The 21426-nt window shown below is 48.2% G+C and overlaps 1 protein-coding gene across 1 annotated transcript in view; it reads left to right on the forward strand.

Moving 5' to 3' along the window:
* Positions 1-21426, forward strand: part of LOC140426812 (semaphorin-4B-like) — an 86928-nt gene that overhangs the window by 38317 nt on the left and 27185 nt on the right. Inside the window, exons 3-8 of the mRNA XM_072512017.1 lie at positions 493-552; positions 2591-2689; positions 4684-4795; positions 6087-6206; positions 7241-7392; positions 15089-15270. Coding sequence (XP_072368118.1) covers positions 493-552; positions 2591-2689; positions 4684-4795; positions 6087-6206; positions 7241-7392; positions 15089-15270 — 725 coding nt within the window. The remainder of the gene's footprint in view (positions 1-492; positions 553-2590; positions 2690-4683; positions 4796-6086; positions 6207-7240; positions 7393-15088; positions 15271-21426) is intronic.

Here is a 21426-nt window from a genome sequence, read left to right on the forward strand (position 1 = left end):
AGACCCAATCACGTGCTTCCCAGCGGCGCAACTTTACTGGCGGCGGGATTCCCATTGTCCCACCACTTGTCAATGGGATTTTCCCATTGTAACCATCCCAAGCTACCGGAATCCCGCGGGCAGGGCTGCGCTGCCGACGGGAAAAATGAATCGCCCGCAGCCAGAGAATTCCAGCCATTGTCTCTGCCTTTTCTTTTCATTCCACAGTTCAGGTTTCCAGTGTAAATCCCTATCAGTTTTAATTGTGAATTGGAAGAAATAATGCTTTTTTTCACTTGCTTTTAACTACCTCTCAATGAGAGTTTAATTTCACGAACATTGATTTCCCTGTGAAATTGAGCACAGTAAGTTGCGCATGCGATGTATGTGCTCCAAACTGAGTCAGTTAGAAGATCAGAGATAACTTGGAAGGAATATGAGGCCTCTTACCCTTTGCCTGTTATCTGCTTCCCCCTTGTGTTCTTCAGCTTATACATTTTGTTTCTTTGGCAGATCAAATGGGAAGTTTCAGAAGAGCAGAGGAAGGAGTGCACTGCAAAAGGCAAGTCAAGGGTGTGTATTTCTCTACCTGTACATCTGTATTGTTTAACAGCACCAGTATTCCTGGTCACAGTGGAATCCTGCAGACAATTGCGAAAAAGAGTGGCCAGTTCAGGAGAAAGATGAGAGCAGAACCTTTGGCAGGGAAACCAACAAGCAGATCAGAAGAAGGGAATTCTGGAAATGTTAAACAGGTCTGCAAACTGTGGAGAGAGAAACAAAGTTCATGTTTCAGGACATAACCTTTCATCCAAACCTATTTCCTTCACATCCTCTGTGTATACCCCAAGAGGTCTTGTGGCACAATGGGTCGGGTCCATATTTCTGGGCCACCCGCTCCAGGTTCAAGTCCTCACTCCGGGACTTGATGGCCACGGAAGGCACACTCATACTGTGGCCTAACATGTTGACTTATCAGTCTGTAAATCCTGACGGCAGGTGGTAAGAATGGGAATGTGCCAATGACACTGCAGAGGCAATGTCAAATCTCTGCAATACTTTGCAAAGCATAACATGGACCAATGTAATGGGAGTCCATGGCCGCTAATGCCCGCCTCGGGCATGGCACCTGAAAGAGAGGGCGGGATTCTCTCAGCCTGGAGAATCCCCGCGACTGGCGCGAATTGCGCCACGCCGCCCCAACGCAGGCACGCGATTCTCCGCCAGAGGGGACAATCAGCGGCATTGGTGCCCGCGTGGTTGGCGCAGTGCCCGGTCGGGGGCTGCTCTACGCGACTGGGCCCGCCGATTCTCGGGCTAGGATGGGCCGAGCAGCCGTCGTAAAAAAGCCCGAGTCCACGCCTGTTCTCAGCCGGCGGGAACTCGGCGTGGAAGGGTCGGGGGGCGGCCTGTGGGGGGGGGGCCTCCGATGTGGCCTGGCCCGCGATCGGGGCCCACCGATCGGCGGGCCGGCCTCTCTGGCTGGCGGCCTCCTTTCTTCCGCGCTGGCCCCTGTAGTCGGTGCGCCATGTTGCGTCAGGGCCGGCGTGTTGAAGAAAGCCACTGCGCAGCGCGCGTTGGCGCCGGTGCCACTGCACTTGCGTGGATCCCGCGCCGCCCATTTCATGCCGGAATCAGCAGCTGGAGTGGCGTGAACCGCTCTAGTGCCATTGCTGGCCTTCCTGTAGGGCCAGAATTGCTGATCCTGAGGCCGTGTTGACGCCGTCGAGAAACGCAACGGCGTTTCCGACGGCGTCAACACTTAGCCTCAGGATCACAGAATCCGCCCAGGAGGTCCATACCTCTTGCTTTTTTTATACAGCTGTTTGATTCTGATTGTGTTTTGGGGAAAATGTAAGAGGTGTACAAATTGCATGCTGGGGTATGCACGAGGGATTGAAAGCAATGAGGAACATTGCCTGCTCGAAAGTGGGAAATAATTTTAGTTATCTCTAGTCTGGAGACCATGAATTGGCTTCAATTGAATTGTTTTTTGGAGCAAGCAATGAGATGGATTAACATTTGCCCTGTCCGCTCTGCACATTGGCTTTGTAATTTTAAGGATGGAATACAATTTTTAAAAAAATAATAGACTGGAGGAGTTGGGAGCTCAATGAATGATAAACTAATGTAACGTTTCAATGAAGAATGAAAGCAACAATAAAGAAAACCCTTAAAAAGAAGAGAACAGACAAATAATAAAATGGAGAATAGCAATGGGAATGGGGGTGGAAATAATTCTGGGAGAAATTGAAAAGGATCAGAAATCTATGTCAAAGGATATTAGAACTTAACATTAAATCACAGTGAGCCAGCAATAAATTGGGTGAAAAGAATGTTGATTTATTATAGCATTAAGTCCAAGTTGAATTGGTCATGCTGAAACTACCCAGTTCATGTTGTGAGGGTGCATCTTGGGAACCTAATGAGGTGATGTAGAGAAGGTCACAAGTTGATCCCTGAAATTAAATGTTGCGAGAGAGCACGATCTGAGATGCTCACTTGTCGACGTCTGGTGCACAATGGTTCCAACGGCCTTTTGAAAGGAGATATTGGAGAAAGGCTGATGGAGGAGGATAAGCGGGAATCACCTTTGTTTCATGTCTTACAGGAAGAATGCGACAATTTCATCCGGGTCCTGCAGTACCTCAACGACACGCACATTTTCATGTGTGGAACCTTTGCCTTTAATCCGAAGTGCGCCTACATAGTAAGATATATTCTCTTTTATCGCTAAGGCCTTGATACGATTGTGTGCTTCTCCTGTGCCTTTGAACTTTCACGTGCCCATGAGAGCAGCAGAAATGTAATTGTTTTCTCAGACTAACAAATAGTAAGAGTGATGTTGTCGTGGAAATCTGTCACACAACCCTTCACTCAGCTGTAATGTGATTGGAGAAACAGTGATGTCATTGACAATCAGGACAAATTTATTATTTTAATTAAAACAGCTTTTTCTGATTTGGCTGTTGACGAATGTTCCATGGACTATATGAGAGCAGCAGAAATGTAATTGTTTTCTCAGACTAACAAATAGTAAGAGTGATGTTGTCGTGGAAATCTGTCACACAACCCTTCACTCAGCTGTAATGTGATTGGAGAAACAGTGATGTCATTGACAATCAGGACAAATTTATTATTTTAATTAAAACAGCTTTTTCTGATTTGGCTGTTGACGAATGTTCCATGGACTATATTAGCTCAAATTCTGACCTATTTAGTGTCTATTCCCTGGTTTATTAGATTTTACTTTTGCAATAGAAGCAACACACAGTGGAAAATTAGGGAGTTATGCCTGGTGTGTGCAGTAATGATGGAACAACTGATGAGTCATAACGAGTGAGTGAAGTGTTATGTGTGCAGCAGTAAGCAAAGGGCCGTTGATGTATCAGTGGCAACTGTGGTGTCTGCAGTAGTCAGTGAGAAACTAGTGTATTTATTTTGTGCAATAGTGAGTGAGGTGCTAGTGTGGTGTGTGATACGGACAGGGTAAGAGAGAACTACTGAAATCCCTGTTCCCTTTCCAACGGCACGGTAGCACAGTGGTTAGCACTGTTGCTTCACAGCGCCAGGGTCCCAGGTTTGATTCCTGGCTTGCGTCACTGTCTGTGTGGAGTCTGCACGTTCTCCCCATGTCTGCGTGGGTTCCCTCCAGGTGCTCCGGTTTCCTCCCACAAGTCGCGAAAGATGTGCTTGTTAGATGAATTGGATTTTCTGAATTCTCCCTCTGTGTACCGGAACAGGCGCTGGAATGTGGTGACTAGGGGATTTTCACAGTAACTTCATTGCAGTGTTAATGTAAGCCGACTTGTAAGAATAATAAAGATTTTTTTAAAAATTATTTTAAAAATTGTCCACAATCAATGGGCGGCACAGTCGCACAGTGGTTAGCACAGGGGACCCGGGTTCGATTCCCAGCTTGCGTCACTGTCTGTGCGGAGTCTGCACGTTCTCCCCATGTCTACGTGGGTTTCCTCCGGGTGCTCCGGTTTCCTCCCACAAGTCGCAAAAGATGTGCTTGTTAGATGAATTGGACATTCTGAATTCTCCCTCTGTGTACCGGAACAGGCGCTGGAATGTGGTGACTAGGGGATTTTCACAGTAACTTAATTGCAGTCTTAATGTAAGCCGACTTGTGACAATAATAAAGATTATATTATATTATAAGGGACAGGTGTTACTGTGTTTTCTGCTGCTGTCTATCTTTCAGCAGATAGCACTTAAAGATTACAAAGAGACAAACCTGGCTGTCTTACATGGGACTCTTCGCAATTGCAGTTCCATTTTCAGATATGATGGTGGTCTAAGACTCGTCCAGGTTTATTGTTTGAAGATACTGATCCTGAGGTGGGATAAGATGATCACCTTCTTTGTTTCATAAAAGACACATTCAATTTTGGAATGTCTGCTGATGGTTTCAGGGTGGATATGGTTTGACAACCCTAAGTCTGGGATGTATCCTTTTGTCCTCGTGAGCCGGTGAGGCAGCTTTTGAATACATGAGCCAGGCCACCTGACTCTTGGCAGCCATCTTTTCCACACATTGACTTTTTCTTTTTAAAATGACCAATTCCAAAGCGTCCACCTTGAATCTCGAAGGTTAGGAAAGTGGTATGTCTTCACTTGGTACAATAAATGAATGGGGTGGGCAAGGGCGGTGGGGTTAACAGTCTGATTTGAACTTACAATGGTATTTTATTTCAGAAGGCCTCAGAGTTTGAGCTAGTGAAAGATGATAACGGAGAGGTAATCCTGGAAAGTGGAAAAGCACGGTGCCCATATGACCCCGCCTTTCGATACACCACTGTGGTGGCGGGTAATCTCTCAAATTTCTCTATAGTCTTCAATGTTAATAGTGAGGCTGGTTTTGGAAACACGGATTGAGGGAGGGATGGTGGCAGACTTAGCTGTATTTCGATTTTTCATCCAAAATCTTGTATTGAAACATCATGTGGTTAATCCGCATATCATTACATTTTCTATATGCTCCTAAACCTGTGGGGACCTGACTCAGGGTTTGGGGTATGTGTTTGTGGTTATTGCAAGATTCATCAGGAGAAGAGCTAAAAGACCTTTTGGCTACAGAGTTTCAATAACACCCAGAACATGCATATGAGTACACATTCAAAATAGAATATGATTGTGTTCCTGGTAACGTGCCCAAGATGTCTCCTGTAACTAAGCACTTATAATATCAAATTGTTGTCACAGAACTTGAAAATGGAAGAGAAATAAACATAGCCCAAATTGGGCACTGCAACAGGTCTATCAGTATGTGCAACATTTGAGGGAAAGGGAGAACTTGATACTGTGCATTGGAGAAACCTTTCAAATATTTATTTTTGTATCATATTTGCTCCTCTTTCCATTCAACCTATCCTTTAAACCATACCGTTCTCGAGATCTGGGAAGAGCTGTCAGGATCATGGGAGATGCCGTTGTATCTTCTGCCTTATCCTGTGCAGTTAGGAGAAGATCGAGCCCCCATATGCATTGGAACTTTAATAAGAACACGGGGAGTCCACACCGAGTCAAATAAGAACAAAGTTTTATGTACACAACGCCATGTACATTACCCGGTAGATCCCTACCGGGTTTCTCTCTCTCTGTTGGTGCCTTACCGGCCAACTTTATATACATGGGTTAATTGAGATACGCCCCCAAAAGTGCGATGACCAGTTACCAAAATGGGAGATGACCTGTTGTTACCAACGCTGCCACAAATACTTGAGTTCCTGAACTTGGTGAGTTCATTGGGTAGATGCTGAATAGGAAAAATTGGAAGGAACATCTTCCTACTCCCAGCAGCCCCACACGTTACGCACCCACTTTTGAACTTCTGCTAGTTTATTAACAGAGCCCGGAGAACAGGTTGCCTGCCGATTCTTTCCCCTGGCGAATGCTGTGTGATGTTGATGAGGGGTTGGAGGAATGATTCTTTTCATGTTTTTCATTTAAATCAAGGATTAAAAACAAATGATTTTTAAATACAAATGAGACTGGATTTTGAGTGGAGTGGAGTTGATAAAAGATGCAATCACTGTGGAACTTTGTATGGTGAGGAATGGGTAACTAGCTCTCTTCTCTCTGACCCTGTGATACACCAGATGGGCTCTTGTATGCAGCAACTGCAATCGATCTCCAAGGAACTCAATTCCTTATTTCCAGGGCAATGGGTCCTTTCAATCAGCGAACTACAACAGAGACATTAGATTCCTGGTTGAAGGGTGAGTAATGAAAGGTTTTTGATAACTAGTAATGAGATTAATCTGGAAGAAAAATGTTGAATGCTGAAATTCCTGAAATGGGGCTAATGGTGCACATACCTCATTTAAAAAAATAATTTCCTAAAGCTTCAGACCTCTCAGCCATGCCTCCATCTCCTTTGGTCAGGTGCTAGTTGCATTTAGGTCTTTTTCTTTTCATGAATAATTAACATACTGTTTAGGTGCAAAGCAAAGTCCTCCCAGCGGATACTAGAAATCTGAAATAAAAACAGGAAATACTGGAAAGACTCATCAGGTCAAAGTTAGTGGGCTGGATTTTACAGGGTAGAATGATCCCTGCTGCATTCCTGGGCCAAAGAATCCCGGGGGGGGGGGGGGGGGGGGGGGGGGGGGGGCCCACGATCCCGTCCACAATCCCACCCACGATCCCAATGGCTGCGCTGTAGCAATTTAACACTGGGGCAGCATTAATTGCTCTAAGAGACTTTTGCCCTATTCTCGGGAGGAGGTTTTACCATGCAGAGCTACCGGCTAATCTGATGTTAGTGGTGGCCTCTGCTGGGACTGTAGGCAGACCCATTCTCACCAAGGAGCGCAGGTTAAGCCCAGGGTTGGGGATCTCAGCGAGGGGTAACAGTGAGTTAACTATCAGGTCATTGAGCTTGGTGGCTCAAATTATTTTTTGTGCCAGTTTTAAAAGATATTTTCATCTTTTATTATTGCCATTATTTTGCAGCTTTTTTGTTATTACTCCTGCTATCTCACCATCCCTGTCACAGCCCGAGACATTAACAGTAGGATGAATGTTTGTTCCTGAGAAAAAAATGAATGTCTGACAATAATTACAGGCCTCCTTTTCATACTGGTAATCACTATTCAAGAACCACTTTGCCTCGTATCCATTGTGTGTGATTCTGCACATGTGTGATTCTGTCCATGAGTGATTCGGTACATGTGCGATTGATTGGGTATGTTGTGTGCAACATTGCAACTCTTCAGAATACAGTGAACTGAGATACTTTTCTGTCCTCCAGAACCAACATTTGTTAGCTCAGCCCTGGTGAAGGAGAGCTTGAGGAGTGAAGTGGGCGACGATGACAAACTGTATTTTTTCTTCAGCGAGTTCAGCAAGAAGTTTAACTATTATACCAGACCGCGGGTTGCCAGAGTCGCCAGGATTTGCAAGGTAGTCAGATGATAGCAACTATTCTCAAGACTTTTTTTCCAATGGCATCACTAGCTGGAGGCAAATAATTAAAGGTGCAGGAATCTGTTCAATGCAAATAATGTGTTTCTATGTTAGTGATGCATTTAATTATACATCACATGTGGATAAGAATTCCTCTGCTTACTGGTATGTATTAATGACATGATAAACATAACATGAATTTTCTCATGTTGCACTGCATGAATGACATTATGAATAAAGTTAGGAAGATGCTCTCTATGTGATTCTTTGAGCAAAGTCAGAAACCTCTTCTAGAAATGCCAAAAAGCGTCAGCTCTAGTCCTTTTATCATTTAAAGTTATGCTCTCCAGGTTTAGCTATGGGACCAGTGCAGTCTGGGAAATCCTGATCTTCCATGTGGTTGATGTTCGGATTGGGTTGGAGGGAGGAAATGGTCTATTCTCCAGTTTCGGGTGTTCTCTTGCTCCAAAACTTCCAACAGAGACAAGAAAGTCAAGGCTGAGACTATTCTCAGTTCAGACCACATTTCCAGTCTGTCGCATAGCAACAATAATGTGGAGCACTTTTAACCTAACTCAGCCATCAGCCAAAATCTTCTGTCCTTGTTCACCGCTGGGATTTTCTGGTGCCGCTGGAGGTAAACGGACCTTTGGCTGTATTGCCAACTTTTCCATTCTCGTTGCCATGGGTCCTGCCACGGAGGAGACCGAAGAATCCTGTCCAACAAGTGCTATGCTGGTAAAATTAATTGGATTTTATTTTCCACTGAAGAGTGGGTGTGGAACAAATGTACAAAATATAGTACAAAGCTCGAACCCCCCCCCCCCCCCAACCCAGCCACCACTTTTACTGACAAAAATTACTGGGCTCTGCTGCATGTGTCTACACTCCATCCTGCAGCTGTACCTGAAATCCCCTCAGTTTTGTTCCCAATGCCAGTGACCATCTAAAGAAGCAGAATCACTGCCATTGGTGGTAAGAATGAGGCCTGGTCTATCAGCAGTTGGATCGAGGGCTGGGAGCAAAATGAGTGGCAATGAAGGGGAAAATGGAAATCAGTGAAAGGGAGCGAGGCAGCACGGTGGCGCAGTGGTTAGCACTGCTGCCTCACAGCGCCGAGGTCCGAGGTTCAATCCCGGCCCCGGGTCACTGTCCGTGTGGAGTTTGCACATTCTCCCCGTGTCTGCCTGGCCCTCACCCCCACAAACCAAAAAAATATGCAGGGTAGGTGGATTGGCCACACTAAATTGCCCCTTAATTGAGAAAAAATAACTGGGTACTCTAAATTTAAACAAAGAAAGAGAGCAGTGGGGAATTGAAGAGAAAAAGAATGAGGGGAGAGAAAATAAATGCCAAAGAAGAGGAGACAAAGAAGATGAGGAAAAGAAAGCAATTTCTACTCCAACATTTGTATTTCCTCCTTCAATTATACGTGTACATCGATCTATTTCTTAAATATCTACAGCTTAAGATACTGACTCGCATGGCTGCCAGCTTTTATATGAAGTTGTTGGTCAGTTGTTACTGGTTTTCCAGGTTGCAATCTAAACAAACAGTAACCGGCCCCGATGTGGTCAGTGCTCCTGTGGGGGAGTCAGAGAGCCAACCAAAGGTCCAATGACTTGGACAGGACAGAGGATCCTGCCGGCACCCAGCCAGGAAAATACCACCAACTGTCGGTGTAGTACTGTACACTGGCAGTGCAACACACAGGCAGTAACACTGTCCCTGTAGTGCTATACACAAACAGTGCCATGCACGGGCAGGAACACTGTCACTTCAGAGCTATACACCGATAGACAGTGCCACACACAGCGAGGAAGGAGCAGCGCTCTGAAAGCTAGTGACATCGAAACAAACCTGTTGGACTTTAACCTGGTGTTGTAAGACTTCGTACTGTGCTCACCCCAGTCCAACGCCGGCACCTCCACATCATGGCTACCATCGACACTGATAGACAGTGCCACACACAGGCAGTAACACTGTCACTGCAGTGCTATACACTGATAGACAGTGCCACGCACAGGCAGTATCACTGTCACTGCAGAGCTATACACAGATAGACAGTGCCACACACAGGTAGAAGCACTGTCATTGCAGTACTATACACAGACAGTGCCAACACAGGAAGTAGCACTGTCGCTTCAGTGCTATAAGACCATAGACCATAAGACATAGGAGCGGAAGTAAGGCCATTCGGCCCATCGAGTCCACTCCACCATTCAATCATGGCTGATTTCAACTCCATTTACCCGCTCTCTCTCCATAGCCCTTAATTCCTCGAGAAATCAAGAATTTATTAACTTCTGTCTTAAAGACACTCAACGTCCTGGCCTCCACCGCCCTCTGTGGCAATGAATTCCACAGATCCACCACTCTCTGGCTGAAGAAATTTCTCCGCATCTCTGTTCCAAAGTGACTCCCTTTAATTCTAAGGCTGTGCCCCCGGGTCCTAGTCTCTCCTGATAATGGAAACAACTTCCCTATGTCCACCCTATCTAAGCCATTCATTATCTTGTAAGTTTCTATTAGATCTACACACAGAAAGACAGTGCCACACACAGGTAGAAGCACTGTCACTGCGGTGCTATACACAGACAGTGCCAACACAGGCAGCAACACTGTCACTGCGGTGCTATACACAGACAGTGCCAACACAGGCAGCAACACTGTCACTGCAGTGCTATACACAGACAGTGCCAACACAGGCAGCAACACTGTCACTGCGGTGCTATACACAGACAGTGCCAACACAGGCAGCAACACTGTCACTGCGGTGCTATACACAGACAGTGCCAACACAGGCAGCAACACTGTCACTGCGGTGCTATACACAGACAGTGTCAACACAGGCAGCAACACTGTCACTGCGGTGCTATACACAGACAGTGCCAACACAGGCAGCAACACTGTCACTGCAGTGCTATACACAGACAGTGCCAACACAGGCAGCAACACTGTCACTGCAGTGCTATACACAGACAGTGCCAACACAGGCAGCAACACTGTCACTGCAGTGCTATACACAGACAGTGCCAACACAGGCAGCAACACTGTCACTGCAGTGCTATACACAGACAGTGCCAACACAGGCAGCACACTGTCACTGCAGAGCTATACCCAGATGGTACCAAACACAGACAGTAACACTGTCACTGCAGTGCTATACACAGATAGTGCCACATAAGCAGTAATGCTGTCACTGCAGTGCTATGCACAGACAGTACCGCTGTCACTGCAGCATTTTACACACACAGTGCCACACACAGGCAGTAACACTGTCACTGAATGTCCGCATCGCTGGGGGATGTCACCCAGTACCAGGCTGATCCTGATGAAGTTCTGCGGGACATGTCCCACTCTCAGATGAGAATGGCTGAGGCGCTGAGGAGCTTGTCCCAGTCGCAGGTGGGCCATGCTGAGGCACTGCAGACCAATCACAGGAGCATCGCCGAGGGCACCGATACCATGGAGGAGATCATGGGGAACCACCAGGGCTGGCAGAGCCAGATTATGCAGGGGCAGTTGGGGCCCGACTCAGCTGCCCCCCACCCTCCCAAGGTGAACGCCACGCCCTCTATGGGCACCAACCGGGAGAAGGGGGCGCTGGGTGCCCACCCGGACCCGTCCAATGGAGTGGCGACAGTGGCCATCAGCTCCCCTGAATTCCAGCCCTCTGATGAGGCCTGGTCTCGCTAACAGCACACGAGACAGGGCGGCACGGGCTGTGCATGAGCCGCCGACAAGTGAGCCGGGGCCCTCCGGCCTCAGAGTCCCCGGACGACGCCCAGAAGGAGCATCGAAGGCCACGGGACGAGGTAACAGCTGACTGCCTCCACCTCAGATGTGCATCCTGGGGACACACCTAGATGTGATGGAAGATCTAGGAGGGCAAAGCACATAGAGGATCATTGAGGGCACCGAGGAAGGGGGGGAAGGGGTGGGGGGGGGGGGGGGGATGAGGTAGATAGGGGGTTGGGGGCGGCATCTTTGCGAGAGTGGGGAATTGTTACACACAATAAACACCCTTGTGCACAACCAGAGGCCTCTGTCATTTTCTTCCACATTGCGGGCCGACCTTTGAACCCTTTGCCCGTCTCTCCAGGCATCTTTTCCTCTCTCTCTCCCCCACCCCTGCCGGGTACACCGCGTGCAGGTGATGAGTGTGAACGAGCACTCAACAGATGGGCAGGGGTCAGACTATGGCGTAGATTGAGGAGCACCAGCGCTCAGCTCTCTACGGGTTATCATCACCCCCCTGCCCTCGTCAGTGACCCGCTGACAATGCCGACACAATCCCAACATCCTGGAGTGATGTGACACACACCCTGGGAGGGTGGGAAATGGGAGTGGTGGGCAACTGACCAGGCCACGTCCAATGTAAAGTGGGCGAGTATGGCAGCCTCACTGGCCCTCCGGGCTTGACGGACCCTCACTGCTGCCGCCTGCCCGACAGCCTCCGGCTGGTCCTCAGTTTCCTCCCCGGCCTTGTCCTCTAGTTCCTGTTGGTCCGGCACTGCCTGATCATCCTTGTCATCCTTCTCCTCATCCTCCTCTCAGGAGGCCACATGTTTCTCATCACCAAACTCCAGCTCGTCCCCCTGCTGCTGTGCGAGGCGGTGGAGGGCATAGCAGACAACCACAAAGTGGGCGACCCTCCGGGGGATGTACTGGAGTGTATTCATGACCTGTCGGATGCACCTGTGGGATGTGGCTTATGAGATACCACACCAGATTCTGCTTTAGCCCTGGAATGATCCTGAGTCGTAAAGGTTCAGGGCTGCGGTGACCTTGATGGACATTAGGAACAGGTGTCCTCCTCCATGTGGTGCCAAGTCTATGACGACATGGCACAGGTGTCGCACCGCCTCCTTGTTGGGGAGGAGCCTTCTGCGGCACACGCTGTCCGTTGTCAGTTCAAATGACGAGCGACGCCTGTACCCCCTGAGCCATTGCAGGACTCCCTCTCTTGGTCCTTCCCTGGCCTGATAGGCAGCCGGGTCCTTTGGGTGTGGGGCGGGGTCCAGAATGTGGGCCGCCACCTCGAGCATCTGCAGGCGCTGCTGCTGCCGCTGTCCCTGGCTTCTGGCCACCTGGACTACTAGCAGCACCACTCGGGCAAGTTCCGGGTCCGCACCAATATCCCTGACACATCATTTAATATCTGTAAAGCATCGGGAGAGGGTGTTCGACTGACGAACAACGGTGGCTCCCACCTCGGGAGCCTTCATTCCCCATTGATCCCCCCCCCTCTCCCCCTCCCCTCCACACCTGGACAGCCCTGCCCACGCATAACTAGCCATCGGGCTCCCCTCACATGCCCCAGACCCAATACCCCAGACACCCGCTCATAACATAACCTGGACTGGGTCCCTCCCCATGGCACTCACCCACTCTGGCCGTGGACATGTCCCCCGGAGCTGCGTCCCATGCCTGGGTGTTCGGATGTTGACTGTCGCGTGTGTGGTGTTGCCTCCTGCAGTTCAGGCACAGTGTCCAGGCATCACGGTCTGATTGGGATGCTAGGCAATAACCCTCACATGCTACATGGCCCGCCCACCCACGGGAATCCACTTGGATGTGTGAAGTGCTCACTTAACCTTGATTGCCAATTCCCTATTAACAATAGATTTCATCTGCACGGCCAGAGGCCTCGGTAGTCGGCGTGGGATGTGGGTGGTCGTTGGGGCAGGCAGGCAGGGTTGCTCCCGGAATGGGTAAAGATGATCCAGGAGTTGGCATGATGGTGCTGCAAGTGGTTGCTCCCCTCCCCACCCCGTACCTCACCCTCCCATGGCAACCGACCGCAGCTGGGGTTGCCTCCATCCCAGCCGAGAGTCTCCCCACCCCCCACTGAGCACTGATGTGGCAAGTCCAGTGCCCCCCGGCCTCATTGCCTGTGACCAAAGATGGCTACTCACCTCTTCGGCTCCCCACGGAAGCCCTTCCACCAGGTTTACGTTTTTCAAAAGAAGTACGAATCGGCACCAGCGTGACCACTTGCTGGGGAGGCCGATGAATGACGGGAGACGGTTGGATATGGGGTGGCTGCCGTTAATTGTACGGAAATAGGGTTTAAGTGGTGATAATTGATTTACCGCCACGCTACGGCGAGAGCCCGATTTTGCTTATGGGAGTGGGCCGGTTGCATCGCAAACTGTTTGACGCCTGGAGCGATTCTCGTCTTTGGCCTCTCCCACTATTCACTGGCCTCGTTTCGCTTGAGCGAGAGGATAACGGGGCCAGTGAATCGCGCCCTTAGAATATAAGTTACTTGCCACATAATTTCTCACCTCTGACCTTCTCTAGTATTTATCCCCAGTATTTATATGGATAGTCCAGTTCAGTTTCTCGTCAGTGGTAACCTTCAGGATGTTGGTGGTGAGGGATTTTGTGATAGCATTGCATTTGAACATCAAAATAAGATGATCTGCTTCTATCTTGTTAGGGATGGTCATTGTCTGGCACTTGTGTGACACAAATGTTACTTATCAGCCTAAGCCTGGATGTTGTCCAGGTTTTGCTGTGAATGTTGCTGAACAATCATCAGTGAATGTTTCCAAAATCTAAATACACTAGATCCTCTGGTCTCCCCTTATCCATCCTACTACTTCATCCTCAAAAGACTCCAAGAGATTTGTCAAACTTCCATTTTACAAATCTTTGTTGACTCTGATTAATCACTGAATGATTTACTAAGTGCCCTGTTACCATGTTCCAAATGATAGACTCTAGCATTTTTCCTATTACTAATTTTAGACTGACATATAGTTCCCCCATTTTCTTTCATGATCATGTTTTCTACCTTCCAATTTTTGGGAACTGCTTTAGAATCTGATCAAAACCAATGCACTTACAAGTATAGACAGTGCCACACACAGGCAGGAACACTGTCAGTGCAGTTCTTTACACAGATAGTGGTACACATGGCAGTAATACTGTCATTGTAGTACCATGCATATATAAATCTGCATTGCAGTACCATATATATGCAGTACCATGCATATATGAATCCGCATTGCAGTACCATATATATAAAATACTGCCATTGCAGTACTATAAGTATGTAAATCTTGCCCACAGAGTAAGACTGTCATTGTAGTACCGTACATATATAAATCTGCATTGCAGTGCCATCTATATGCAGAACCATACATAAATAAATCTACATTGCAGTACCAAATATATGCAATACCATACAAATAGGAATCTGCATTGCAGTATCATACATGTAGAATACTGTCATTGCAGTAACATACATATGTAATTCTGCATACAGACAGAAAGATTGTTATATCAGTAACATACATATGTAAATAATGCTGCACACAGACAGTAATACTGTCATTGCAGGACCATACATATGTAATTCTGCACACAGGCAGTATCACTGTCATTGCAGTACCATATGTAAATAATGCTGCACACAGACAGTAAATGCTCTCATTGCAACCACATACATATGTAATACTGCACACAAGCAGCAATAACATGCTATGACAGTGTCACCTACAAGTCTAGGAGGTGACACTATCGTATCAGCAGAGGCAGGGCATTAACACCTTGTCATATGTGTCTTCAGCTTTCCATTGAATGCAAATTAAATGATTGCTGAACCTTTGGCTGGGACTCTTTTTTGAGTAGCGTGTATGCCAGAATGTTCCTCACTAACGCCATTACCTCTTGGTTTCAGGGCGACATTGGAGGGTTAAAACTTCTCCAGAGGCGGTGGTCAAGCTTCCTGAAGGCTTCTCTGGTGTGCAGTGATCCATCAAGCAAGCTTTACTTTGATGTAATTCAGGATGTGTTCATGTTGCAGCAAGACCCGGATGATTGGACCAGTACAATGTTTTATGCAGTATTCACATCACAGTGGTAAGTTAAAAACGAATTCACGCATTACCCTATAAATATGTTTTATAAACTCACACCTACGGTTATTATGTCCTCTGTGTCAAAGCACTGCTTATTAATAATAATTTAAAGAGCAACTCAATCAGTGGGCAGGTTGAAATGATAGGACCTGAAATTGAAACAGAGATAGAATAAAACTCGTCTGCACAAAAAGATATGGACAGATAGCAAAAAGGGGCTTACAGATAAATATTGACATGTGTAGAGGTGAAAGAGGGCCTGCAGCAAAAGAAGGCAGCGCACCCATGCACAGAAACATTTATGCCAGTTTTAACTGCAAGTGAGCGTTGGGTCTGAAGAGCGATTGTTAGGCCCTCCCTGACTTGCTGACTGAGACCCTGGCCATTTGAACACCCAGTCCCATTTAAATAAATCTATGGTCTCCGATCAATGCGTGGGAGCCGGTTGTGCATGGTAAGAGGCAGAGTCTGGGGACTCCCGACAGAAATGTCCCTGGAATGTCTGATAGGTTGGGTGGAGCAGTGGATAATTTTGGTTGGGAGAGGGAAGCCTCTGCTCTGCACCTCCTTTTGGGCCTGAGAGTTTCATTCCTGGTCATCTAGTCTCACAAGGAAATCTTTTTTAAAAACAAGTGACACATCCCAATAGATCACTTCTGGACAGGCTGCCTCTTTGAATTGGGTGGTCCCGGCGACCTCAGTGCTGAGGGCCAGACTCGACCATTCAGTGTTAAAATATAGTCAGGATCCAAATGATATCATCAGACTCCGACATTTGAATTTCAATGTAGGCCACGCCTGCCACTCTTGGCTGAGTAAGTGAGAGCTCAGGTGGACTTCCCTGGCGGCCATGAGCTGACTGGTCTCACACAAGGTGGCTCCTGATTGGAGGTGTTGGTTTTGGCCTTTTCTACCCAGTTAATGGGGATTTTTGTAGAAAAAGTGAGGAGTTAGTGGAGGGTGGTGGTTTCTCCCCCAGTCTGGAATGTCGGCGAGCTATCACACCAGGCAAAATTGATGAAAGCCCTAGCTATAGAGTTGGAGGATACGGGTGGCGTAGCACCAATGGAAACAACGGTGGAGGGGGAAGTGTCATCATCGTCTGCCACACAGCCTCTGGAGCAGTTGATGGATTTTATCAAGGGGAGGTTCGTCAACCGCGAAAGGAGATGCAGGGGGACTGGTCCAGTGCGATTGAGGGAGCAGTCGTCCCTCTTCACAGGACTATGGATCAGGTGGAGAAGAGTCGAGAGGTATGACGATCCAAGCGGTAGAAAGGGCGGTGTTGGACCAAAGTGACGGGATATTGTCATTGGAGGCAGAGATGACAATGCTGGGGGAGGCCTGCAAGGGGCTGCAGGCGAGGGTGGACAACCAGGAGAATCGGTCCAGGTGGCAGAATTTGCGAATCGTAGGTCTGCTGGAGGATGTGGAGGGAACGAGTGCCACAGGCTACGTTTCAAGGATGTTCGAGAAGTTGGTCGAGGTGGGGGTCTTTGCGAATCCCAGAGGTGGATTGTGCCCATTGGTCCCTAAGACAGAGGCCAAGAGCTGGGGAGCTGCCACGGGCGGTGATTGTGCGTATGCACAAGTTCCAGGACAGGGAGAAGATTCTGAGGTGGGCGAAGGCAACTCGAGACTGTAGCTGGGAGGGGAATCTGATCCGGATTTATCAGGATATTGTTGCCGACCTGGCTAAATGGTAGACAGGGTTTAATAAGGCCACAGTGGTGCTCTTTCGGAGCAAGGTTGGGTTTGGGGTGTTGTACCCGGCCAAACTTTGACTGACTTTTAAGGCCAAAGAACATTACAGCGCTGGAGGAAGCGGATTACATTGTCAAGGAACATGGGTTGAGAGAGAGGCAATTCTGGGAATTTTTCTGTTTTATGACTTGTTATGTATATGCTAGCTTTGTAATTGATATGTTGTTGTTTCATGCACATGTTGGGTTTTGGTGGGTTTTTTGGAGTTACATGTGTATGCAATATGTGTGTGCATTCAATTGTTCTTTGCACATGTTGGTTTTGTAAAGGATTGGGTTGATATTACGGAGTTTTGAGTTGGGTGGGAGGGGTGGTAGAAACAGAGTTGGGGAGGGGGATGGCAGACCTTAGTAGAGAGAGGGGCCAGAAACCCCTGGTGGTAGCATGGAATGTGCAATGTTTAAATGGCCTGGTTAACGGTCCGGGGTGTTTGCGCACCTAAAAGGTGCAGATGTGGCTTTCCTTCAGGAGACACATTTACAGGTGAAGGACCAGATGTGGTTAAGGAAGGGATGGGTGGAGCAGACCTTCCATTTGGGCTTTGACTCTAAAGTCGAGGCAGGTTGCGATCCTGTTCCACTTGTGGGGGCTAGAGAGGTGCGGGACTCGGGGGCAGCTTGTGATGGTGAGTGGGTTCCTGGCGGAGGTGTCAGTGGTGTTGGTTCATGTGTATATATGCCCAATTGAGACACCGCAGACTTTGTTAAGAAGCTGTTGGGGTCCATCCCGGATTTGAATTCCCATCAGTTGATAATGGGGGGGACGGGGACAATTTTAATTGTGTGTTGGACCCAAGGGGCACTAAAACAATGCAGCTTCGAGTCCTCTCCCCAGCATACTCCTGGCAAATGCCCAAGCGATCGAAAACAAACTGGACGAGCTTAACGCTAGACTTACCTCTCCGAGGGAAGTAAGAAACTGCTGTGGGCTCTGTTTCACAGAGACATGCCTCACCCCTTCCTCACCGGACTGTGCCATACAACCTGACGGCTTCTCAATACACTGGATGGACTGCCCCGCGTCATCGGACAAAGCGAAGGGTGGAAGGGTTTGTCTCCTCATCAACTCGTCCTGGTGCTCGAAAGTGGCGACTCTGGCGAACTGCTGCTCCCCGACCTGGAATACCTGACCGTGAAGTGCCGCCCATACTATTTTCATGGGAGTTCACTTCTGCCATTATCACGACGGTCTACATCCCACCCCTAGCTGAAATGAAGGAGGTGCTTGATGAATTGTACACCGCTATAAATAACAATGAAACAGAATGCGCGAAGGCCTTGTTCATCGTGGACAGGGATTTCAACCAGGCCAACCTCAAGAGTGTACTGCCAAAATTCCACCAACACATCTCCAGTCCCACCAGGGACGCCAATATCCTTGACCACTCTGCTCAAAAATCAAGGGCGCCTACCGATCCATCCCCTGACCGCACTTCGGAAAATCAGACCATAAGACGATGATCCTTCTCCCAGCATACAAGCAGAAACTCAAGCAGGAGAATCCGATTAAGAAGGTCGTGCAATGCTGGTGCGAGGCAACGGAAGAGCTCCTACGCGACTGCTTGGAGTCAGTGGACTGGTCCATATTCAAGAACTCACCGGCCAACCTAAACGAATATGCCACCACCATCACAGATTTCATCAGCAAGTATATAGAAGATTACGGCCAAAGAAGGTAGTACATACGTTCCCCGACCGGAAACCATGGTTTAATCTGAAGATTCACTCCCTACTGAAGGCCAGGTCTGAGGTGTTCAAGACAGGCGACCCTGATCTATACAAGAAATCCATGTACAACATCCGCAAAGCCACCAGGGATGCCAAGACACAATACCAGACTAAACTAGAGTCACAGACTAACGACACGGACTCTCATCGGTTGTGGCAAGGCTTAAACAACATAACGGGCTACAAAGCAAAGCCAAGTAGAATCTCTAGCAGTAACGCATCCCTCCCCGATGAATGCAATGCATTCTATGCTCGGTTCGAGCAGGAAACCATTAGACTGTTGTCAACTGCCCCAGCAGCCTCGGACATGCCCATACCCATCGTCACAGCTTCCAAATTCAGATTGGCCTTCTTGAAAGTGAACCCTCGGAAAGCAACGTGTCCTGACGGAGTCCCTAGTCATGCACTCAGATCCTGCGCGGGCCAACTGGTGGGTGTGTTCATGGACACCTTCAACCTCTCCCTACTCCGTTCCGAGGTTCCCACCAGCTTCAAGAAGAGCACCATCATACCAGTGCCAAAGAAGAACCAGGCAACGTGCCTCAACGACTACCACCCGGTGGCCTTGACATCTATCATTGTGAAGTGCTTTGAGAGGTTTGTCATGAGACACATCAACTCCATACTCCCAGAACGCCTTGATCCACTGCAATTCACAGACTGCCACAACCGGTCCACATCAGGCGACATCTCCCTGGCCCTACACACATCCTTGGAGCATCTCGATAACAAGGACTCCTACATCAGACTCCTTTTCATTGACTGCAGCTCCACCTTCAACACCATAATTCCAGCCAAGCTCATATCAAAACTCTAAAACCGAGGACTTTGCTCTTCCCTCTGCAACTGGATCCTTGACTTCCTGACCCATAGACCACAATCATAAAAAACAACACCATGATAGTCTCCAAAACCGGGGCCCCACAAGGCTGCGTACTTGGCCTCCTACTATATTCCCTATACACACACGACTCTGTGGTAAAATCTGGCTCCAACTCCATCTACAGGTTTGCTGATGACACAACCGTGGTGGGTCTGATCTCGAACAACGATGAATCCGAGTACAGGAGGGAGATAGAGAACCTCGTGATGTGATATAATAACAACAATCTCTCCCTCAGTGTCAGCAAAACTAAAGAGCTGGTCATTGACTTCAGGAAGTAAAGTATTGTATACACCACTGTCTGTATCAATGCTGCCGAGGTGGAGATGGTTGACAGCTTCAAATTCCTGGGTGTACACATCACCAACAATCTGTCCTGATCCACCCATGTCGACGCTACGACCAAGAAAGCACAACAGCGCTTATACCTCCTCAGGAAACTAAGCAAATTCGGCATGTCCACATTGACTCTTAACAATTTTTGCACCATAGAAAGCATCCTATCTGGCTGCATTACGGCCTGGTATGGCAACTGCTTGGCCCAAGGCCGTAAGAAACTACGGAGAGTCATGAACACAGCCCAGTCTATCACGCAAATCCGCCTCCCATCCATTGACGCTGTCTACATCTCCCGCTGCCTGGGAAAGCGAGCAGTATAATCAAAGACACCTCCCTCCTGGGTTATTCACTCTTCCAACTTCTTCCATTGGCCAGGAGATACAAAAGTCTGAGAACACGCACTAAGGGGTTCAAAAATAACTTCTTCCCCGCTGTTACGAGACTCTTGATTGACCCTCTGATGGATTGAACTGATCTCTTCTCTACTGAGTAGCAATACAATCCACGTGCTCACCCGATGCCTGTGCCTATGTATTTATATTGTGTATTTATGTACGTCCTATGTTTTTTTTTCATGTGTGGAACGATCTATCAGGACTATACGCAGAAGAATACTTTCACTGCACCTCGGTACACGTGACAATAGATCAAATTCAATCCAATCCAAGGGTGGATAGGTCTAGCCCCAAATCAATGGTTAGGAAATGGCAAAGGAACTGGGGGTATTTATGGACCAGATTTGCCCGGGGGGGTGGAGGGGGGATTCATGGAGGTTCAGGCACCCGAGAGAGAGGGAATGCTCCTTCTTCTCCCATGTACATCGGGTATACCCCGTATTGATTTTTTTGTGGTGCGGAAGGCAATGCTGTTGGGGGTCATGGGGGCAGAATATGCAGGGATAGTAATTTTGGAGCATTCCCTGCATTATATGGACGTGAGGTTCAAAATGGGATGGCCGTTGAGACCAGGGTGGAGATTGGATATGGCGGTTCTGGCTGGTAAATAGTTCTGCGAGAAGGTGCCATTAATGATAAAGAATTATATGGAGTTGAATGCATGTTCTGGGAGGCATCGAAGGTGGTAGTCCGGGAAAGGTAATTTCTTATAAGGCCGAGGGAGATAAAGTTGAGAGGGAGGAGAGGCAGAGGTTGGTGCAAGTTATTGCAGAGATGGATCGGAGGTACTCAGGCGGCCCTGACTAGGGAGTTGTTGGCGGAAAGGAAGAAACTGCAGGGGCAGTTTGACCGGTTGACAATAGGGAAGGTGGTGGGTTAGCTTCCCCGATTAATGGGGGTCCAAAATGAGTATGGGGAGAAGGCTAGTCAACTGCTAGTCCATCGGTTGAGGTGACTGCACACGTTAAATTGCGTAGGTGAGGGAGGCAGGAGGGCAGTTGGTGATGACGCCGGAAAAAAATCAATGAGGCATTAAGGCCTTCTATCAA

This window comes from Scyliorhinus torazame, chromosome 7, assembly GCF_047496885.1.
Source record: "Scyliorhinus torazame isolate Kashiwa2021f chromosome 7, sScyTor2.1, whole genome shotgun sequence".
NCBI lineage: Eukaryota > Metazoa > Chordata > Chondrichthyes > Carcharhiniformes > Scyliorhinidae > Scyliorhinus > Scyliorhinus torazame.